This window comes from Calonectris borealis, chromosome 26 (genome assembly GCF_964195595.1).
Source record: "Calonectris borealis chromosome 26, bCalBor7.hap1.2, whole genome shotgun sequence".
NCBI lineage: Eukaryota > Metazoa > Chordata > Aves > Procellariiformes > Procellariidae > Calonectris > Calonectris borealis.
The window spans coordinates 961,778-981,719 of NC_134337.1; the positions used below are offsets into that span (position 1 = coordinate 961,778).

The 19,942-nt window shown below is 41.8% G+C and overlaps 1 protein-coding gene and 1 pseudogene across 1 annotated transcript; both read right to left on the reverse strand.

Annotated features, from left to right (window-relative positions):
* Positions 1-1,648: 1,648 nt before the first annotated feature.
* LOC142093087 (E3 ubiquitin-protein ligase RBBP6-like) lies at positions 1,649-4,234 on the reverse strand (annotated as a pseudogene).
* Positions 4,235-5,411: 1,177 nt separating this feature from the next.
* LOC142093088 (E3 ubiquitin-protein ligase RBBP6-like) lies at positions 5,412-19,673 on the reverse strand. Its single transcript, XM_075173961.1, is given in 11 exon segments — positions 5,412-5,426; positions 5,676-5,810; positions 6,137-6,240; positions 6,988-7,163; positions 8,075-8,182; positions 8,184-8,212; positions 9,042-9,138; positions 9,255-9,343; positions 11,329-11,373; positions 15,948-16,012; positions 19,610-19,673. Coding segments are annotated over 11 exon segments (927 nt in total).
* Positions 19,674-19,942: the final 269 nt, after the last annotated feature.

Consider the following 19,942-nt stretch of genomic DNA (forward strand, 5'->3'; position numbering starts at 1 on the left):
TTACCCTTTAAGAACACAAGCTGACTAGAAAGAGGGTACAGAAGAAACAAGCTTATATACTCTAGGGGCTAAGGGATATAATGTTGAAGTGTTCTCTATTTGATCAGGCCCTTTAAAATAAGGAACTTTGTGAGAGCAAAGGGAGCATATGCCCAGAAATGTAGAGGAAAGGGAGTTACGGTTCGTTACGTATGGTGGGTTCATGTTCTTGCCTGCTGCTTCCCTAAGCAGCTGCCGTTGGCCACGCTGAGTATTCCCAGGAGGAAATCCCTGCTGCCCGCAGTGAGCACAGTGGACGAGCCCGGGATTAGCAGGTGGTTAAATCCTGTGGCAACTGCTGTAGCGCTAGGAAAAGGAAGAGCAAAGTAGCATATATCCAATAGGGGAAGGTGAGCAGGAGAAAAGGACTGACTTTACACATAGATGGCTGTGTAACACTAGCAAATAAGCTGTAACAGTAGTTTTCAGCTTTCTGTAGGAAATCATATCCAGGGTCTGCTGCCTGACAGCCAGCCTTTTAGGCTGGTTAGTTTTTTCAGTTGTGGGTTTTCTCTGGATTGAATGTTGACAAGTGGCTTTTGTTCGAAGTCTCGGAGTGCTTGCCTGCTGTCCCCATGAAACGGGTGCAGCCCACCCAGCCCTCCTGTAAGGTCCTGCACGGGCGAGCGTGCCTGAGCCGAGCCCCTGATGAACGTGAGCACCGGTCTCAGCACCAGCTGATGTGTGCAGGAGCCCCGTCTCCTGTGGCTGGGAGAGCTCACTGCCTGCTCCTGATCCTCCATCAGCTCTCCCAGCAGGCTGCACAGCCTTAGCCCGTACGTTTGAGAAAGAACAGCAAGTGCAGAAAATTAGCAGAATGGCCTGTTTTATTTTCTGCTGCGAAAGCCCTGTTGTGAGGGGCCTGCAGCCCAGCGGGAGCCAGCAGCTCTGTGCCACTGTGCCTCTGGCATCCACCCAGGCGGGAGGAGGGCTGGGTCAGCATAGGCTCCTGCAGCAGAGCTTCCCATCCAGGCAGCCGTTCCGCACACCTGGCTCGACGTCTGCCGCCTCGTCAGCCGGTGCCGCTCTGCTTGTCAGTCCCCAGCCCTCGCTGCAGCTCCGGGTGCTGCCTGACCCCAGAAGCGGTATTGCAGCACATCCTGTTGTCAGAAGAGCTGGAATGCCCACCAGGGTGTAGGTCAGAGTATATTACTAAGATTGAAGCCATTAGAAACTCAATCAAACTAGAATTAAACAGCACTGTCAAAGTGCTATCTAATTAAAGCAAATCCCCAAATCAGAATTAATAAGTAGTGTTGGACTACAACCAAACCATTGCATTAATACATAATCAATGCTTATGAATCCCCAAATAAGAAATCTAGAGAGAAAGCTGCCCATTTAACTATACATTCCAGTTAAGATTTTGGTCTCAATCAGCGCAGTAAACTTATCTGAACATCTCACTGTTAGCCCACTTGAGTTATTTGGAAGTCACATTTGCAGTTATTGGCGCTTCTACTTAATTTGACTGTTAGGGGGCAGATCTTTTCTTGTGATTTCTCTGGCTCTCTACGAAAAACAAGTTTTACAGCATAGCTCTGCTCTGGAAAGGTTAGCAGCTATAGCTAAACACTGAGAAAAGGTAATTGATGCTGTGTGTTTTTTTTCAAAATAAAGAGCATGCACAAGTTCAAAAATGTTTTCCAAGAGATAATATGAAGATGAATTAAGAACATAAATGAATTAAGGTTGGCTCCTCCTCCTTCACTTTTTTCACAGGAGGTTCCATTCGAGGAGATTTTTCACGATCAGTGTCCACCTTCTCTTGGGAAGCTTTAGCTGGTTTTATTATATTGTCTTTCTTAGGAGGAACAGCCACTTCTACTTTCCGCTTTGTCTTGCAAATTTTTGCTTTTGGCTTATCCTTCTCTTTTTTCTCCTTTTCAGACACCAGTTTGAAAGCAATAGAATCTGCTTCCATAGGCTCATCTCTCACAAGGGTGGCATTATCTCTGCTTGGGAGCATGAACAGGGAGTCCGTTTTAATGTCTTCTGCTGTGACTGTCTCTCTTGGTTTTCTCGCACTTTCTAACAACTCAGCATTGGGAAATCCTTCATTCTCATCCCCTTTTCTTCTCTTCCCGTGTTTTTTATGTTTATTTCCTTTTCCATCTCCCAGTGGATTTTCCACCTCCTTCTCTTTTGATTTTGTAGGATCCTTGATGCCATGGCTCTCTCTTTCAGAAGGTTTTTCAGGGTAATTTCCAGCTATATTGTGATTTTGGTGGCTCTGCCAAGCAGGATAATCCTCCCTACGTCCCCGAGCATATGGTGAATTCTCTTGTCTGGTCCCAGGTGGACCAAACCTACCTGGAGAAAAGTTCTCTCTGTTTACTGGAGGGTGAGGTTGAGCGCCAACAGCATAGCCCTTGTAAAACTTTCCATGCCATTCTCTGTAGTTCCTTTCCCATTCCCTGTACCTTGCCTTTTCAAATGGATCTCTACAGTCAAGAGATCTGCCAGAGTAAGCTTTCAGATCATATGGTGGAACTTCTCTGTATCTGTTAAAATACTCCCTTCCTCCTTCCCCTTGAGGTATAGTCTGTTTAGTGGGAGACTGGCCTCTAAATACTGGAGACCTTGACCGTGAATGGCATCTTCTGTATGGGGGTGACCTTGACCTTGAACGCTGATAACCGTGTGACCTTGACCTAGAACGATAGTTACGCCTCTTCCCTTTGCCTCTTCTTGGATACGGCAGCAATCACGAGTAGGAACGAGAATGGGAAGGACTAAATGATCGAGAGTAGGATCGAGTGCGGGAAGAACCTGATCTTGATGTGGAGCAGGTAGACGAACTTGTAGAGTAAGGTGAAGCACTATAAGGAGACTTGGACCTGAAAAAAACCACAACACGCAAAAAAAGAAATGAAGTTAATTCAAAACAGTCACTCTCCCCAATTGTTTTCCTCCCAAATTTGGTTTGTTTTTTTTTTTTCCTCTCCATATGCTTATGTCAAAACTTCTTTCAGCTGCTGACATAATGCTACTGCAAATTGAAGAACTTGATAAAGTTTTTCAATTACATTTGTCTTAATTATACATGTTTACCATCTGCAACGAAAAAGTATATTGGAAAAAACACTGTGCCGTTTTTCCTTATGTCAGATGCACTTCAGTGTAACTGCAGTCCGATACGCTATCGAAATACAAAAATGAAAAACAATGCAACTTCATTGAGCCAAATACTTACTCCTCTATAAGTGTCCGTTGTTCTCTGTAAAACGCCTTCCTAGATAAGGGAGGCCAATAGCATCCTGGCCTGTATCAGAAACAGTGTGGCCAGCAGGAGTAGGGAAGTGACCGTCCCCCTGTACTCGGCACTGGTGAGGCCGCACCTCGAATCCTGTGTTCAGTTTTGGGCTCCTCACTAGAAGAAGGACATTGAGGTGCTGGAGCGTGTCCAGAGAAGGGCAACGAAGCTGGTGAAAGGTCTGGAGAACAAGTCTTATGAGGAGCGGCTGAGGGAACTGGGGTAGTTTGATCTGGAGAAAAGAAGGCTCGGGGAGACCTCATTGCTCTCCACAACTATCTGAAAGGAAGTTGTGGTGAGGTGGGGGTGGGTCTCTTTTCCCAGGTAACAAGTGATAGGACAAGAGGAAATGGCCTCAAGTTGCATCAGGGGAGGTTTAGATTGGATATTAGGAAAAATGACTTCACCAAAAGGGTTGTCAAGCATTGGAACAGGCTGCCCAGGGAAGTGGTGGAGTCACCATCCCTGGGGGTATTTAAAAGACGTGTAGATGTGGTGCTTAGGGACATGGTTTAGTGGTGGACTTTGCCGTGTTAGGTTTTCGGTTGGACTCGATGATTTTAAAGGTCTTTTCCAACCTAAATGATTCTATGATTCTATAAAGGAGGTGCTTGTGTCATTGGGATGGTATTTGAATGAGCCGTTGGTACTGCTGTTGGTACCCAAGCTGATGACGTTTGCAGGAGCTGGGGGATATCCTGGAGGGGGGACAGTGTACCCAGCAGATGGAGGCTGACCAGGTGGAAACTGAGGAGGAAACTGTGGTGGTGGTATCCCCATGGAAGAGGAAGTGCGTGGGGTGCTGGAAGATACCAGGGAGGTGGAGGCACAGGCACAAAGACTGGTGTTGATGCTGGCAATTGTTGGGGCCTGAGCCCTTTGGGTACGTTCACTATGTGGGCGTCCTCGATTTGAACTTCTAAAGAAATCCAAAACCATGTGTCACTGTTTGTTAGGCTCTGCCCTGACTTTAAAGAGGAAAGTGAATGAAGCAGAAGCATGATGGTGAGCACTTCTTGTGCTCAACTTAAGCATTTTTCTCCCTGCTTTCTGTTCATTAGAGACTACGCTCATTTCCTGATCCTCATACTTGCCTTCCACATCCTCACCCCCAACAGTTCATTCAGTCTTCTCTCCTTATACTCAGCTTTGCACCTGTGGATGGAGGCTGCCCACACTTGAAAGAGACTCCCATCTCCCGTGGGCCAAGTGCCCACTGCTCCTCTGCCACTCCTTGATACACTTAATACATCACACTTCTGATCTTCCAAGTACTGCACAGATATTAACTAACCTTCTCTGGAACTTCTTTTAACTTCTTCCACATACGCTTCCTATGTTGTTGCCTCATCATGAGGTATTTGGCCTGGTCCTGTCCCTGAATTGTTATTTTATTGCTGACTGAATTGGAGATTTTAGACAACCTGTGGGATGGATCCTGGTTTTTCTTTTGATTTATCTTTAAGATTTTATAAACACAATGCACCCTTACAATCTATCTATAACAAACATATAGCAAAAGGAAGGACTAGCTTGACACTGCAGTAATAGGTAAAACAGGCTCCTCTCTCTCCAACTGAGAGAAAGCAGGTTGGGTATTTGAGATGACTAAATTGAAGAAATTCAAACCTGTCATAAAATAACAGCGTTGACTTTTCCAACCATTTGCTCATTCAGTATCAACTAAGTTGTTAAAAAAAGAATGTTGGGAGGCTGATTTCTATTGGGAAATCAGTTTCTTCAGCCCTATTCAGCCAGTAATCAAGAGGGTGGCTTTCCACCTGATCCTATAATGATCTTTAATTTTTATATGTACTTACGGTTTCCTCAAAAAGTGTTCATTTTTCAGAGTCCTCTTTTCAATCATGTACCAGAGTTTTATTTTAAATAACCTTACTGCAAGCACAGATCCCCTTTGTTAAAGCCAATTCAAATTAAGCCATTTAAAAATTGGATTCTCCACAACCATCTGTGCATACTTACTTCATTATAAATCAGCTGTTGTAGAAGTTATGTGTTACGGCCTCATTTAACAGGTTACAAGTAGTAATCTATTGAATTTCTGTAGAATGCTTACAGTTCCCAGCCTAGTCTGCTGAGTGAATTGTATTGACTCTCATTGGATGACCTTCTGGAGTGGGAAGAGGAAAAAGAAAAAAATCCCATTCAGTTTCTCTGAAGATAATTTTTTTACAGAAATTCTGAAGATATAGTTACTTACCAGTTGTGGGTATTGATTGTTCTTTGGGGCCGAGAAGACTTGGTAATGCTGGTTGTCTTTGTACAGGAACATAATAGCTCTCGTGAATAAATGCAAACAGTTGGAAAATAAGCTCTGCTAAAATACAAGAATCACTGCATATGTTGAAATACAACATACCTTCTCGTCCAACAAACTGCAGATTGACAGAGAAGAAGATTTAGAAAGTTCGGCGGCAGTCACCAGAGAAGCAGGAGGTATAACAGCCGTGAGTGCTGGTGGCGGTGGCTGCTGCTGCTGTTGCTGCTGAACCTTCTTATGGATATATATGAACACATCTCATGAAACACGGATATTAATGACTGGTAACTCAGAGTTTATCTGTATTTAAAGTACTTCAGCGTTAACGCCGAATTTGAAAGTGAGGCAATCATGTTAAATGAAAGTGTGACCTGAATTTGCCAGATTATCTTTAAAGAGTTGTAAGCTTCTGTAACAAGAGATAATGTATTTGAAAAGTAAACTTAGCCTTATTCAGTTTAGCCTTGCTGAAGGAGATGTAAATTAATATTTTCTTCCCTTTCAGCTTTTTACAAATAGACTTTTCTTACAAAGAGTTTATGTAAAAGTCATCATGTTACCTGGCGTAGGAACTTGTTGGCAACTAACGCATCAGGAGAAACATCTGTCTGATGACACGTTGAGCATGTATATTCCTCAGATTCCAGTAATGCTGTTCTAATACCTGTGAATAATTAGAATAATCAAAATAGTTTTTAGCCAAACTAAGGAAATTTTGGGGGTTCTAATCAATTATAAAAAGATGTGAATTATGATTAATGGTCTTGAATGGAGAGCATGAAGCTATAAATGTTCAATAGGTTAAAAAATATCTAGTATGCAGCAAATAACTATACAGTTTTTGATATTTCACTGCTGTAACATTTGAAGATGTAGAGTAGGCTGTGTCTTGATGTTTCGACTAGTCTTCTTTCCACTATCTAGTACAGTAAGAAGTCACCAACCTCAAGGTTAATGAATAAAACGCATCTCACAAAAACATTAGTAGGCTTGAGTTCTGAAGATTTTAACCAACTCTCCCATGGAGAAGAATGTGGATTAAATGCCTAACTATCCATTTGTGGCAGACCACAGTAAGTCACCAGAGTTAGCTATATCATTTTGTATGAGAGAAAAGGCTGTGGACAAACTAAATGCATTCAATATCCAACACTGTAATCACCTGCACAATTCTGCACTCTTCTCATACTCATCCTTCCGCATGTAAAGAGGATTTAACTAGCTATGTAAAAAGGGGAAAAAAGCTTTCCGGCTTTTTTTTTTCCTTTATAGGAGAAGAGTCCTTTCCTATTCAGGGTATACTTAAGTATTAAATAGAACTGGTAACAAAGTAACTTTGTTATCTCCTATTTCTGCTTTCAGAAGACCAGATGTGATGTTTTGAATTAACAAACATGGGAGTGACACTTACATTCGTCACAATAACTGTTTCCACAACAGGGACTATCAACTGCATCAGTCATTGTATCTTTACAGATGAGACATAACAACTCACCTGGAAGAGGATCATCTGAGGAGGAGGAGGAGGACTCAGGCCCCTCGGGTGAGAAGGGAGGCTTTTCCTTCTTTCCTCTTGCATAAGCTTCCCTGGAGGGGGGGTGGGGAAGGAAAAAGAAAAAAGTTAAAGATGGGTAAAGGAACACTTCTCCAAGCTTTGGATTTTATCAAAGGAAGACAATAGATGGAATTCTTCTCACTCCACATCAGCCTTCGAAAACATAGGCATTTAGTTTAAACTACTTTTCTATAGCCACAACACTAGAAGAGGGAGCGGGGAAACAATTTTCCTTCTGCAGAACTCCTCCATTCTTTGGATCAACTAAGAAATTACCTCAGGCTAGAAAAATAATTTTTTGTCAGCTAGAAATCAGATGAAATGAATCCCACCTCTTCTTTGCCAGAGGGAAATGTAAATTGCAGGCTCAGGATGAAGTTAGCCTCTGAGTAATTACATTTTATAAATGGAAGAAATCTATGTTACAGCTTCTACAAAAGGAGATCCATGACAGAAAAAGAGAAGTGCTACCAAGTGCATTTTAAAACAGCCACTCGTGTCAGCACACAGCAGTATTTTCTTAGTTTATAGCAACAGGAAGACTTCAGTCTGTTTCACACATGGGATTTGATAAAAGTCAGAAGGGAAAGAAATGTCAATCCAACAGCTATTGGTTAAATTTTGCAAGAAGCCTTTGAAACATAAACCAGAAGCAAAACAAGCTTTCAGAGAAAAGGACTCCACTGTGAAGACTACTGCAATGTTTTGCAGAAATACAGACTGTTAGCATACAACAGGTTTAACCAACTTCCAGGCCACGAACGGTAGAACCACCCTATTTTAATATTCAAAAGTATCACAGATTTTATGGTTAAGATACAATGACAATGCTTCCTCCCCCGTAGTTACAGATGCTGGACAACTTGGTTGCATAGCCACTCAGACATGCACGCATGGTGTCTCTCACTCACTTTTTGGCCAGTCCAATGAATTCCATACTTACGCATTAATAGTTGGTATTGCGTATTTTCCAGTGTTTGTCAGCATAGCACCCTTTGTATTGGGGTCTTTCACCTCCATCATGAAACTCCTTGGAATTCCTGTGCTCTTTAATTCTGGGAACAGGCTCAAAATTTTTGTCCTGTTAAGAAAAGAAATGCATCTTACGACCCACACTTAAAATGAAATGTCAATGATTATTTTAAGCAGCAAAAGCCTTTAATCCTCTCCTTTTACCTAGCGTAAGGGATGCTTGACTAAAATACTTATTTTCCTAAATGAATATAGCCAGGATGTTCCAAAGGCTTGAGCAGTGTTTTGAACTCATTCCACATTCTTTGGCTTAACCTCCAGTTCCTTAAGGGTGAAATATCCCTTAGCTCACCATCCACTCAGAAAAGAGATACAAACCTGCTCCTCCTCCAAAGTGCAGTTCAGAGCAAGAGCTTAATTCGGTGCTCTGAATCAGTCACTGGGGAAACTTATATTCACCATCTATATATGAAGGTTGAATTCATACCTCATGCACATACATTCAGTGACTAACGTTAAATGGCATGAATGCTCAACCAGAGGCTTGTGTAATTAAAACACGCAAATGTTCAATAGATGGGGTCAACAGAAACATCTTGTTTTCATACAAAATACTAAAAACTGTGAACTGTCATTAAAAAGAATTAAAACCAGAAAAATTTCCAGTAATATTGAAATACTTAAAAATACGGATGAAAGTTCACAGAGAAAGATCTATGGACATATTTAATGTCTATGACCTAGAAAAAAGAAAATTTTACATTTATAATTCCAGGTTTCCCTTGAATTTTGAAGGGCTTTGCAACATTGCCATATAACCTCTGTATTTCACCCCAAGAGAAACAATTCTTAATGCGAGTATTCATGTATTTGTTATGTAACTGCCAAGGTAAAAAAATTAAAAGCTAAGTAACACCAGAAGTCCCCCACAGTCTTACCCCATTTGTTGGGCAGTTCTTTATGTAGTGGCCAGGTTTTCCGCAACGAAAACAAGCATATGATGGTGGAGGTGGACCCAAGGGTTTCTTCATGTAACTAAGTTTTTTAGGAAAAAAAGAAAAAGGTATGCATGTGTCTCTCTTGTTAAAACAAACATCTTTACAATTTTTCCATAATCTCCAAAGAACAGATTTGACATTATCAACATTTACTTGATTGGATCATATTCCTGGCAAGACTGTAGCATCATAGCCTTTATTTTATCTTCTTCGGAAGCATTGGCTTCAGCCAGATTGGCAGTCTGTTTAACAGGTAATTATTTGACACATACGTTAGAAACACATTTAAGCCCACGCAGCCAAAGACAACACCGCTCACCCAATCCTGTAAAGAGCAGCACAACGCCAGCTGAGGTTGCATGAGAACAGCTGCTTATATAAAATAGAGTCGTCCTGAAGATGTTCTGGGCAGTCCTTACATCATTACATGGTGGTTTATGTGCCGTTAACCTACTTGAAAAGGGCATTCTTGGGCACGCAAAACCTTAGGCTCTGCATGTTCTCCCCTACTAACTTCTTCATATTAAGTGATTTAACTACAGTAAGCAAAACCTGCAGTTTTTTCCATTTGACTGTGTCCTTTTAACATAGAAATTGTGGTATAAACCTTATGCAGAACTGGATCTTCAAATTATTGAAGCTAGCTGATTTTTTTTTAAGTAGTATTTGTTCAAGTGTTTTTATTACACACTAGTCCAGATACAAGCAAGGTCTAAGGGAGTGACTGTAAATGATTTGGACCCTCAAGCACCTATCATTCAGATCAACCACTCATGGTTTTGGTTTTAGATGCATTCATTCACAAAAGCAACTGACTAGTTTCAACATTCTATTAAATGGTTGTTTTATATCTACAGTTTTTTCTCAACCCAGATCGACATCTATGAAATAATTTCCATTAACATTTACAGAGAACTTTACAGATACTTGACTAATTTGTTTGAACCCAAATGGCTTACAAAACACATCCAAAACCCACAAGACATTACTAGGAATAGACCAAAATTCAATATGGCATTTAATGCATAATAAAACAGAAAACCTTTTACAACACATTGCCTCCATGCTAAGCCAGTCTGCTCTAAAGAGGTTAGAGTAAGGAACCGTTTTGAGCTGCTTCATGTTTTGTTCCCGTATTTTTCTGAAATAGTTAATTTTTCTCAAAAGCTTAAATGTGTACACCATTTGGACAGTTTTTCACATTTTAGAGTAAAACTTCACCTGAGTTTACAGAACCAAGGACATGTTTAGGGCCAGCGCTAACAGAGACCAATTTCTCCTGGTGGCTACCTTCCAAACTACTTTTTTTTCCTTGCCAAATGTCCACAATTTAATTTCTGCAGTGAGAGAGGGAAGAAGTTACCGATGAGATTTCTCTTTCTGGGAAATGAACGCCAGCCTTTGTTTTCAGAAGAAAGAACTAGCTCCTCTTCATTAGGCCCTGCCTTCTCTAATCTTTGTAACTCTAAACACTAGTAATTTAATTGGCTAGCACTACACCTTTTAACAAAGTGCAATCCCTAGTGCTTTCCCAAAGTTACACATTGTTGAGCAAAAAAGGCAAGCAGTTCCATAGCAAAACATGGCATTACAACAGTTTCAGAAGGTCACATCTGCTAATATGCCACACGTATTTTCCTGTAAACGATTAGGTACGTTTCCACAATTTACACAGTCTGCGATCAAAAAAATTACATTGTATTGTCCACTGTATATAGACTACAATTTATTAAATTGTGCAGCATTCACAGAATGGATCTATAACTATAATGACTAGAAATTCAAAAATAGCCATGCAATTGTCCATGTTCCAGAAACACTTGGCTGTTGCACACCCCCCTGAAATGTCCATAACTTACAGCCAGTTAAATTCTTCTGTGAAAATTGTGTTCGTTTCCAACGCAAAATTAATGAAATGTATGAAAACCAGTAAACAGCTTCTGAAGTGCTGCTTCTTTGTGTCTTGAAGATGAGTAATACTGCAACATTACGTTGAGACTGATAAGGTCCTCCCCCTTCTATCTTCCCAAACTGGCAGCTACTCTTTACAGGATAGTATCAAAATATACACACATTTTAAAGTTAAAAGAAATACTTTAAATTATTAAAAATTAAAGTTTTGTTCACATTACAACAGCTGTCCAGCTATAGATCATAGTGTAAGATTTAAAAATACAAAGCAAACACTTCTTTTTTTTTTAAGTATTTGACAAGAATATATATACACCTTAGTAAGCTGGGCCAGAGAAATAGATGCAGAAGAGTCATCAATCTGTTCACAAAAAACTAAACACATATTCAAGTTCTACAATCAAAACATAGCAATAGTTAACCTCTACTGTAGTCTGACAGTCTGCACTATATCCTCCGAATGTCACTGAAAGAGCCATTTCCAACCTAGTGTAGTTGGTATTTGTTCAAAACAAAGTCCAAACCTGTGACAGCTTAAGAGTGCCTATGTGGTTAAGGAGAAGAAGCTAAACTAACCAAACCCGCTGGAGATCAACTTATTGCTCCAGAATATCTCAGAGAGGCACCCTTGTCAAATGCTCACAATTGCTTAAAAGTCAAAGGGGTAAGGAAGCTGTCAATTTTCAGCTAAAAAGGATTTAAAAATAAGTTTATCTGAGAAGGAAGCATCACTACAGGAAACCTCTTTTTGGTGTGGTTTGTAAATTAATCAGTTAACGTCTCATCATTTATAAATGCACATGGTTATGCTTTTAGGAACACAGTAGCTGCCTGTCAAAGTAAAGCACAGGCATATCAGCCCTGAAAGATGAACTCGGCCCCTCCTGTCAATAAGTTTAAAAATGCCAAATTCACCATACCCTACCAAACCCAAATAAAAACACCAATCCAAGCATCAGCCATAAAAGTAACCCACCACTTTGTCTAGAAAAAAATAAACTGCTCAAATTATTGAAATAAAGGTGTTTACCATGACAGAGTAGCCTATAAAAACTGAGAAAATTGATTGCTTGTATTTTATTAGGCCACAGGCGATACTATCCAAATTAGTTTGGGAAGTGTGAGAATTTAATATTATTCTCCTTGCTACCAGACCAAAACCAATTTTTCATGATGATGACTGCATGGGTTCAGAGCACAATCCTGTACTTTTTTTCTCCATTGCAACCACACTCCTCCCTCTACTGGAGTAGAGCTTGCAGGAACAAAGTCCTCAGGCCACTAGTTAGAAATGGGCTGCAGTGCTTTTTGAGAACTAATACTGAAATGGTTTTTCCACAAGTAAAAAGGGCAACTCTTATCTTCTTCCATTTCCAGTATATCAAATTACATTATGCCACAAGCAGCAGTTAAGCTGACACTAGTAAAACATTATCAGAAAGACACAGGAATCACTGCTTATTATGTCTTAAGTTGTTCAAAAACATAGAAAAAAATTTCACAGTGTAAACTGAACACCTCTCCTCAAGAGGTGACTAAAATGAGAGAGATTAAAACCCTTCCTTGGAGAAAGTTCTTGTCCTTTATTACCTAATGTAGTGGAAGAATTCAAGGGACCAGTTTTAGCAGACTCTGGGGAAAAAAATCTATACGCAGAAGATGATTCCTCACTCCAGTTAATCATGCCTTCTCTGTATGTTTAGGAAAGCACATCCAACATTACTGTATTACGAACTCAAGAGTTCTTGAAAATGTGCCTTTTTTCCTCTCCTTGAAATGTGGAGAGGAACACCCAGATCTGGAAAAAGAGACCTTCTTTCCATTGCAAGTCTTACCAGAAGATTCAACTTTCCTTCTTTTCAGAACATAACCTAGTTATGGTAAAAAGGAAGCCTGATCCAGTATTTTGAAGCTTCATGTTCCATAAGCCGCTCCTATTTACATATAGAAAAACAGGCCTATGTTCTCTCATGGCAAGCACAGCCGCTATCACTTTGTCGTTCTTCAGAAGCAAACAAGAAATTAGGAAAGCTCTCTATTGAAGTCTAGCATTAAACAGTCTAGTATTGACCAGTAACTGAAAAATAGCTCATAAACTATTAATTAGCTCTTGTACTTTTCTAGGAAGCCATTATTATATGGCCTGCAGGCAACACCCTAATTTCTTAAAGGAGATGATAGCACTCCTTTCTACTAAACAGTTATCAAAAGCAGCAAATAGATAATTAATGTACTATTCAGTATGTTTGCCCAACAGCCATCTTCCAAAAATACTACATCCTTGTGTCTTTTTTTTTCCTTTAAGTTTCTACTGAAGTATTTCCTGCCAGTCCCTCCAATCAGTCAAGTAGAAACAACATCTCCATGAAACTTGGCTACAGCCCTAAGATTATACTGCAGAAGAATTGGAAAAAAAAAAAGGAAACCAAAAAACAAACCCCAAAACCCAACATTGACATTCAATGTATTAGCTCCCATTTCAAAGAGAAGACTAAACACAAACTAACACAAAGCAAGTGGGAAAGGGGACAGAAAATAGGAGGAAAAGGCTGACCTCACTGCTGGAGTGCTACATTTAAGTTACAGTGGTTTCCTAAAACCCAATAGCTTGGCGAAATGAAAACTTCAGCCAGGAAGGATCACAGTGGTGCTTGACGGCACTAAAACAACGGGCATGACTCTGCATTTCTGCAGCCTCTAAGGACAAATACCAACCAGAGACCCTTGCAGTTACTGAAATAGTAGCACTAAACCAAGAAGGATCCACTTGCTTGATTTGGCTGTAGTAACAGTAGGAGAGCAGCACAAATTTGGAAGTTTAGAATGACAGCTAACGTAAGAGCAAGACATTGAAGAAATATTTGAAGTATAAGCTTTTGTACATCCTTTTTTAAAAAAAATCTTAAATAATAGTAATTTTCCTGTACTGTTCAACAATAACTGGCAAGCTTTCTAGTGGTTTATTCCTACCACACTAAGATTGAGGTTCTGCTTTGAAATACATGCAGAAATATATGTATTTAAAAAAACCAAACCAAACCAAACCAAAACCCCCACACTTTAGACCAAGACTTGAGTTAGCTTTAAGAATAAAGCTAATTGTGTCTCCAACACTAGGAGCATCTGAGGCTGCAGTGCTTTTACAGACAGAGAGAGAGAGGACTTGTAAAGAGAGATGCAAGGTTTCCACTCTCCCTATGGCTACCCACAACCCAAATCAGATACAGTCAGAGCAAACAAGAAGGGAATGTTTTTGCTTTGTCTTTCATTTACTTTAATTAGTTCTAACTAACATTAAGTCTTCCAGCCCACTCCAGGATTTTTCCTTTTTTTTTTTCCTTTTTTTTTCTGAGACATCTATGTTAGCTTATGGCAGGATGCCATACTTAGAAATGTAATAGAGACATGCCAGGGAACACACGAGGCTAAAAGAATGTTAACCTTATTTATGAACATGTGATTTGTGTTTATACACATGCTAGTACACAAAGAGAAAAATAACTGTTTTCAAGAAATAAAAACCCATCTGAATTAAGTCAAATACTATAAACGTGGTTTACATAAATGCATTACATTAACTACTAGGGTCACTGGGCCAGTTAAACTAACTGAAACTCACAAGGAGAGGCATTTGCATCCAAAAAGGAATTCGAACCAGTCAGTGATAGAATTACAGATATCAGACTTAGACTTAATGTTTTTAGACCTACATATAGGCCTATAAAGACTATTTTGAAATGCACAGTTACAGATAGTGTTCGACCCAAGTGGCAAATCAAGATCTAGACCATTACCAGCCAAGTATTTCCTTGTGTTACTTACTTATATTTTAGCTGCAGAACAACAGTATTTTCAAACCTGAAGAAAAATGCTGCCCCTTTTCCAAATGTAAATTCAAAGTGGTGGTATACTAAAGAAAGGCTTAAACTTTGGGAAATTAAAGCAGCGTACAACCCTGAAGTCACCCAGATCCAAAAATGTACTGCAGGCGGAGGTTAAGAAAAATGACAGGGATTTTACCCTTTACAAATGCACCAGGCTCTAACCTTGTGCCAAAACTTGTACACTGGGTTTTAGGTATTTTCATTTGCAGACAAACTATTAAACTAAACCGCTTCATCATGTAAAGTGGAAAGATCAAATGCAGAACTTTAGAATACTGCTTTGTGTAGCAATGATATTTAAATCCATGGCAATCTATTAAAGACATTTATGCACTCAGAGGGGCCCAAACAATATCACTTCAATGATACAGTTTTAGGAACAAATACCCAAGTCTTTAAGGACATGAAAAGGAACCATTTAGCTGCCCAGAACTGTCCTCAAAACGTATGGGATATGTTGGTTTTGGTATTTGTTTAAACCCCCAAGTCAAAAGTAAGAAACAGTACCAAGTTTAACAATAATGGTTTCTCAGTGGTTTTTGGTAACATTTTCAAAAACCATTAGGCAAAAAAAAATATTTAAAACCAAAAGCTAAATGATACAATGTGCGAATGGCAAAAAATACACTCCAAACAATTTTTATTGCAAGAAACAAAAAGCACACAAGCTCTACAAACATACATATTACTAGCTATAGACAGACAGATGTAGGACATGGCAACATGTTCAGTTATGCAAACCTTGAACCTGATCTGAAAACAATCGTGCATTACCTGTACAACACAAAGTCATTCAGGAAATAGTCTAGCATATCCAATATGAAATACAATGCATTACTAGGCACAAATACCAATATTCACATTCGAAGTGTGCAAATGATGGCATTACTCAGTTTTTACTATGCTGAATCAAATACATTGTATTTACAACATATACTATGCTTTACTGGAAAATATATTAAGTTAATGTTTGGAAAATTAATCCAAGGCTACATTGTTTAGAATTAAGGGCAGTGCGCAGAAAAAAGTGTAAGATTGTGTTTTTACATACTGCTTTTGATGTTCCACTCACTGACTCCGTTCGACTTCCAGAAGAAGAAATCAAGGCAATCAGAACTTAAAATAAAGCACTTGTATCAAAAACATAAAGCAGTGAAAACGGATTACAAAACCCGAACATCAGATAGTCTAGTAAATGTGGAAATTTATTCATATACATAAACCGTTCTCTCTTGGTACATTCAGTGCAACTAAAAAACCCCCCCAAAAATCCCATTTCTACTTTGTCACAACTTACTCTAAGACTTAGAGATAAAGAACACAACAGTGCAACAGGAAGTCCTCAGATATTTTGTCTCTGCTATGTAAGTATCAAAAATAGGAAGTCTGTACAACAGTTTTGTGTTCGTAAATAATCAACCATCAAAATAGGAAGGCAACTTTAGCCAATCTGTATATCCCTAGTATTACAAATAGGTACCAGATAGAGTACTTTAATTTCTAAGAAAGAACAGTGATAGACTAGACAGTTGGAAGTGCAGGTTGACTTAAGTGAAAAAAATCAGTCATCTGACAAAGAAATAACAAAACTGTCAGCAGCATCAGCATCGTCTTTAGAACAGTGTTTCTTTGTGGAAGCCCAAGCACTGTGTTCAGATATCTACCATACTTAGCCAAAATACTAAATGTGTTACATATGCTATATTGACTAAAAATAGCAGTAGAAATGTCACCTGAAAGCAGTTCCTAGGATTTTGTGCGATTTAGGAGCCCTGTGACAAAAAAAAAAGAAAGGGTCTTGATTGCCAGAATTTGCTTCAAGATAATCTTGAAAATGCTACAATATTTTCGGAAATATTTGTTACATTTAAAACTTACTGAGGATCACTTACTGAGGATCTGTCATGGGTAAGGGATCTCTCTGCCTTGGGTAAAGAAGGAGCTCAGCCTCAGGTAAGGAATCTCTAACCCTGAGAGTCATCCCTGCTCAAGGGGAGAGTCACCTGGCATGCAGTCCAGCTGCAATTCAGGGACAGCTCCAATTGGGTCCGATGGTAATATTTAGAGAGTGAAGTGGTTGGCTGCTAGTCAGTGGTATAGACAAGATAGATCTCTTTGTTTTAGCTCTGGTGTCTTGTTCTGTACTTTGGTTATCTTGCACTTTTGGGTGTTGAAACCATCTTTCAAAAAGTTTTTCAAGACACCTTCATTCCCTTGTACGTTAGCCAGGGCCTGTCCAGCTCGCTGTTTCACTGTGAGGACATGAAGCCTGTTGCTCCTTAGTCAGCCTGAACCAAAGTACAGCGAGAAGTCAAGTGTATCCATCACACCCATTCTGGTGAAGGACCGTTATGAACAATGAAAAAAGTTGACACTCTTTTGCAATCTCTCCTTTGTGTCTTTATTCATCTCTTTCCCGAGTTCCTTGTCTCCCAAAGACAGATGGGCTTCTGCAAAAGAAGAGACATTCCTCTAAAACAAAACTGCAGCTTTTGGGAGCTCTTTGCCCACACGCAGACCCCTTGGATGGCTTCAGGTCAGGACATTGAAGGGAGGGCAACTGTTTCTCTTGGGGAGATACCAGGCATGGACCTGGCTCCATCATACAACATAGAACTCCTCTGGTAGCTGCCTTGGATGAGTCTGGTGCTGCCTACCGAGACTTCAGCTAATCTGCAGCACCCCAGTCAGTGACCTGCCATCAGAGCTCCTGCCAGTGGAGGCAACAACAACTGGGCAGCAACTCTTCATTGGGGGTATTCTCTGTGGAGAGAAATCAGGCTGCCCACTGGTAGAAATACTTTGCAGCCACAGAGGGTGAGTGCTTCACCCCAGAGGATGCAAAACCACTGGAGGAACTACCACTGAGGAGTTCCTGGTGCATAGGTGGGTCAGCTCCTTCCCAGATGAAGCAAACTGATCTGTGCTGCTACCTTGGAGGGGTCCCAGACAGCCACCTGGCATGGGGTCTCCTTCCACCAGAGGCAAACCACCTTTGGTTTCTGCCCAGGGGGAGTCCCAGGTGGCTGCATGCAGTTGGAGCTTCCTCTTGGAGGAGGCATACTATCTGGGGTCTCTACAGAGGAGGGCTCCCGGGCTGCCACCCCGGACGGGTGCTCCTTTCAGATAAGGGCTGCCAAACCCACTGAGTACTTGAGGGGAGTCCCAGGTGGGTCCCAGAGGCGAGACCTCCCGCCCCAAAGAGGCAAACCAGCTCAGGCTCTTCCCTGGCAGGTGTCTCAGGCAGCTCCTAGCAGCGGAAGATTCCCTCAGGTCCTGTTGTGGCCTGAGGCTGAGCCAAGGATGCGGAGCCCAGACGGGCTTTGGTTCCTCAGCTCCCCCCGCTGAAGACATCATGACGGCACAGGGCATCTTGCTGCTCCGCAAGGTCCCGCGGAGGTCCCGTGCTCCTTGGGGCGACACGGGCTGGGAAGCACAAGGGCCTTCCCCCGCCGGCTGCCCCAGGGACGTGGAGGGGTCCAGGAGGAGCCGGGGGGCTGGACAGGCCTGGGGCAGCCGGGCCTCAGCCAGGGGCGGGTCCCTCCCCTCAGGGCTTTCCCGCCTCTCTGCCGCCTCCCAAGAGCGGCACTGCGATTGGGCAATGCACGCCCAGCTCTGACTGGCGGAGCTTTCCGCGGCCGTAGCCGATTGGCTGTCGCTGTGCCAGCCGGGGCGGGCTCTGGGCTGAAGGGGGGGAGCGCTCCTGGGGGGAGGGAGCGGTTGTCATGGCGGCGGCCCGGCCCAGCCCCTGCCATGGCCTGTGCTGTCAGGCACTCGGGGGGATCAGGGCCTGCCCTCAAGCGCGGCACCGCGACTTAACTCTGGGAAGTGTTAGGAACATTCCCTTCCGAACTATCCTATCAGCCAGTCTTTGTAGTATGAGAGTGTGTTAACGTGGTGAACATATATGTTAGTTCACAGTATGGGCTGCAATGTAATGAGGTATGGGAATGTGGCTGCGGGCTCTGGTATTGTTAGTGCTGAAGTAAAACAAACGAGAGCACAGCCCGGCCCTGGAAAGAAGGATTGTGCTTCGTGGAAGCTTACAGCTGTCCAGGAAGGAGAAAGGATAACCTGGATGATGCTACCAGTGACACCAAAAGCACCTGCAGAAGCCAGAGGCCTGATCCTGCCCTGTCAGCTACTGTGAAAGACAGGATGCTAACTGCAATCCAACTTGCTTAGAAGAACAAACGCTCCCTAAGACTAGGATCAGGCTTCAGACCATAGAAATACGGCTTTGTACTCTCAGAACAAGTAGTTAGGCTTCAAAAAAGAGGCTCTAGACCCCCCAAAATGAGGCTTCGGGCCCTAAAAATTAGGGTCTGGACCCTAGAAAAGAGACTTTAAATCCTCAAAAATAATGAACGTTTAGGCCCTACAATGAGGCTTTCGGCGCTTCAAATTAGGCTTTAGCCCTGAAAAGAGTTACACCTCAAAATGAATATTTGGACTATGGAAATGAGTATTTGGACACTCAAAATGAGGCTTTGGTCCTTAAAAATGAGTCTTTGTACTCTCCAAATAAATCTTGGGACCCTAAAACTGAGGATATGCTTTTTAAGTGAGGGCTTAGCCCCTACAAATGAGCACTATGGACACTCCTCCAGGGTGCAGGACCCACTGCCCCGCAGCCCCTCTTGTACCCCTGTGTGGCCGTGTCACCCACTGTGACTCCGCAGTGACATGGCCACTGTTGACTGTGCTACCCACTGTGCCACTGCCACCAGCAGCCTGCTACCTGCTGCGACACAGCCACCACTGACTGGCTGATCATGGTGACATGGCACCCACTGACTTGCTGCTCTCTGTGATTGGCCTACCACCACTCCTGTATCAGTGCCCTATGGGCGATGTACAGCCCAGCCCCTGGCTCCTTCCTCCATGTCCAGTGTCCAGCTAACGTACACCTGTGCTGTCTCAGCCCCATAATCCTGTGCATTCTCCTGAAACCAGCAGACAGCACATAGGGGAAATGCATGCTCTTGGAGATCAGCCCCGTGGGATATGCTCGGCCGTCCCACGTTGTGCAAAATACTTATTTTA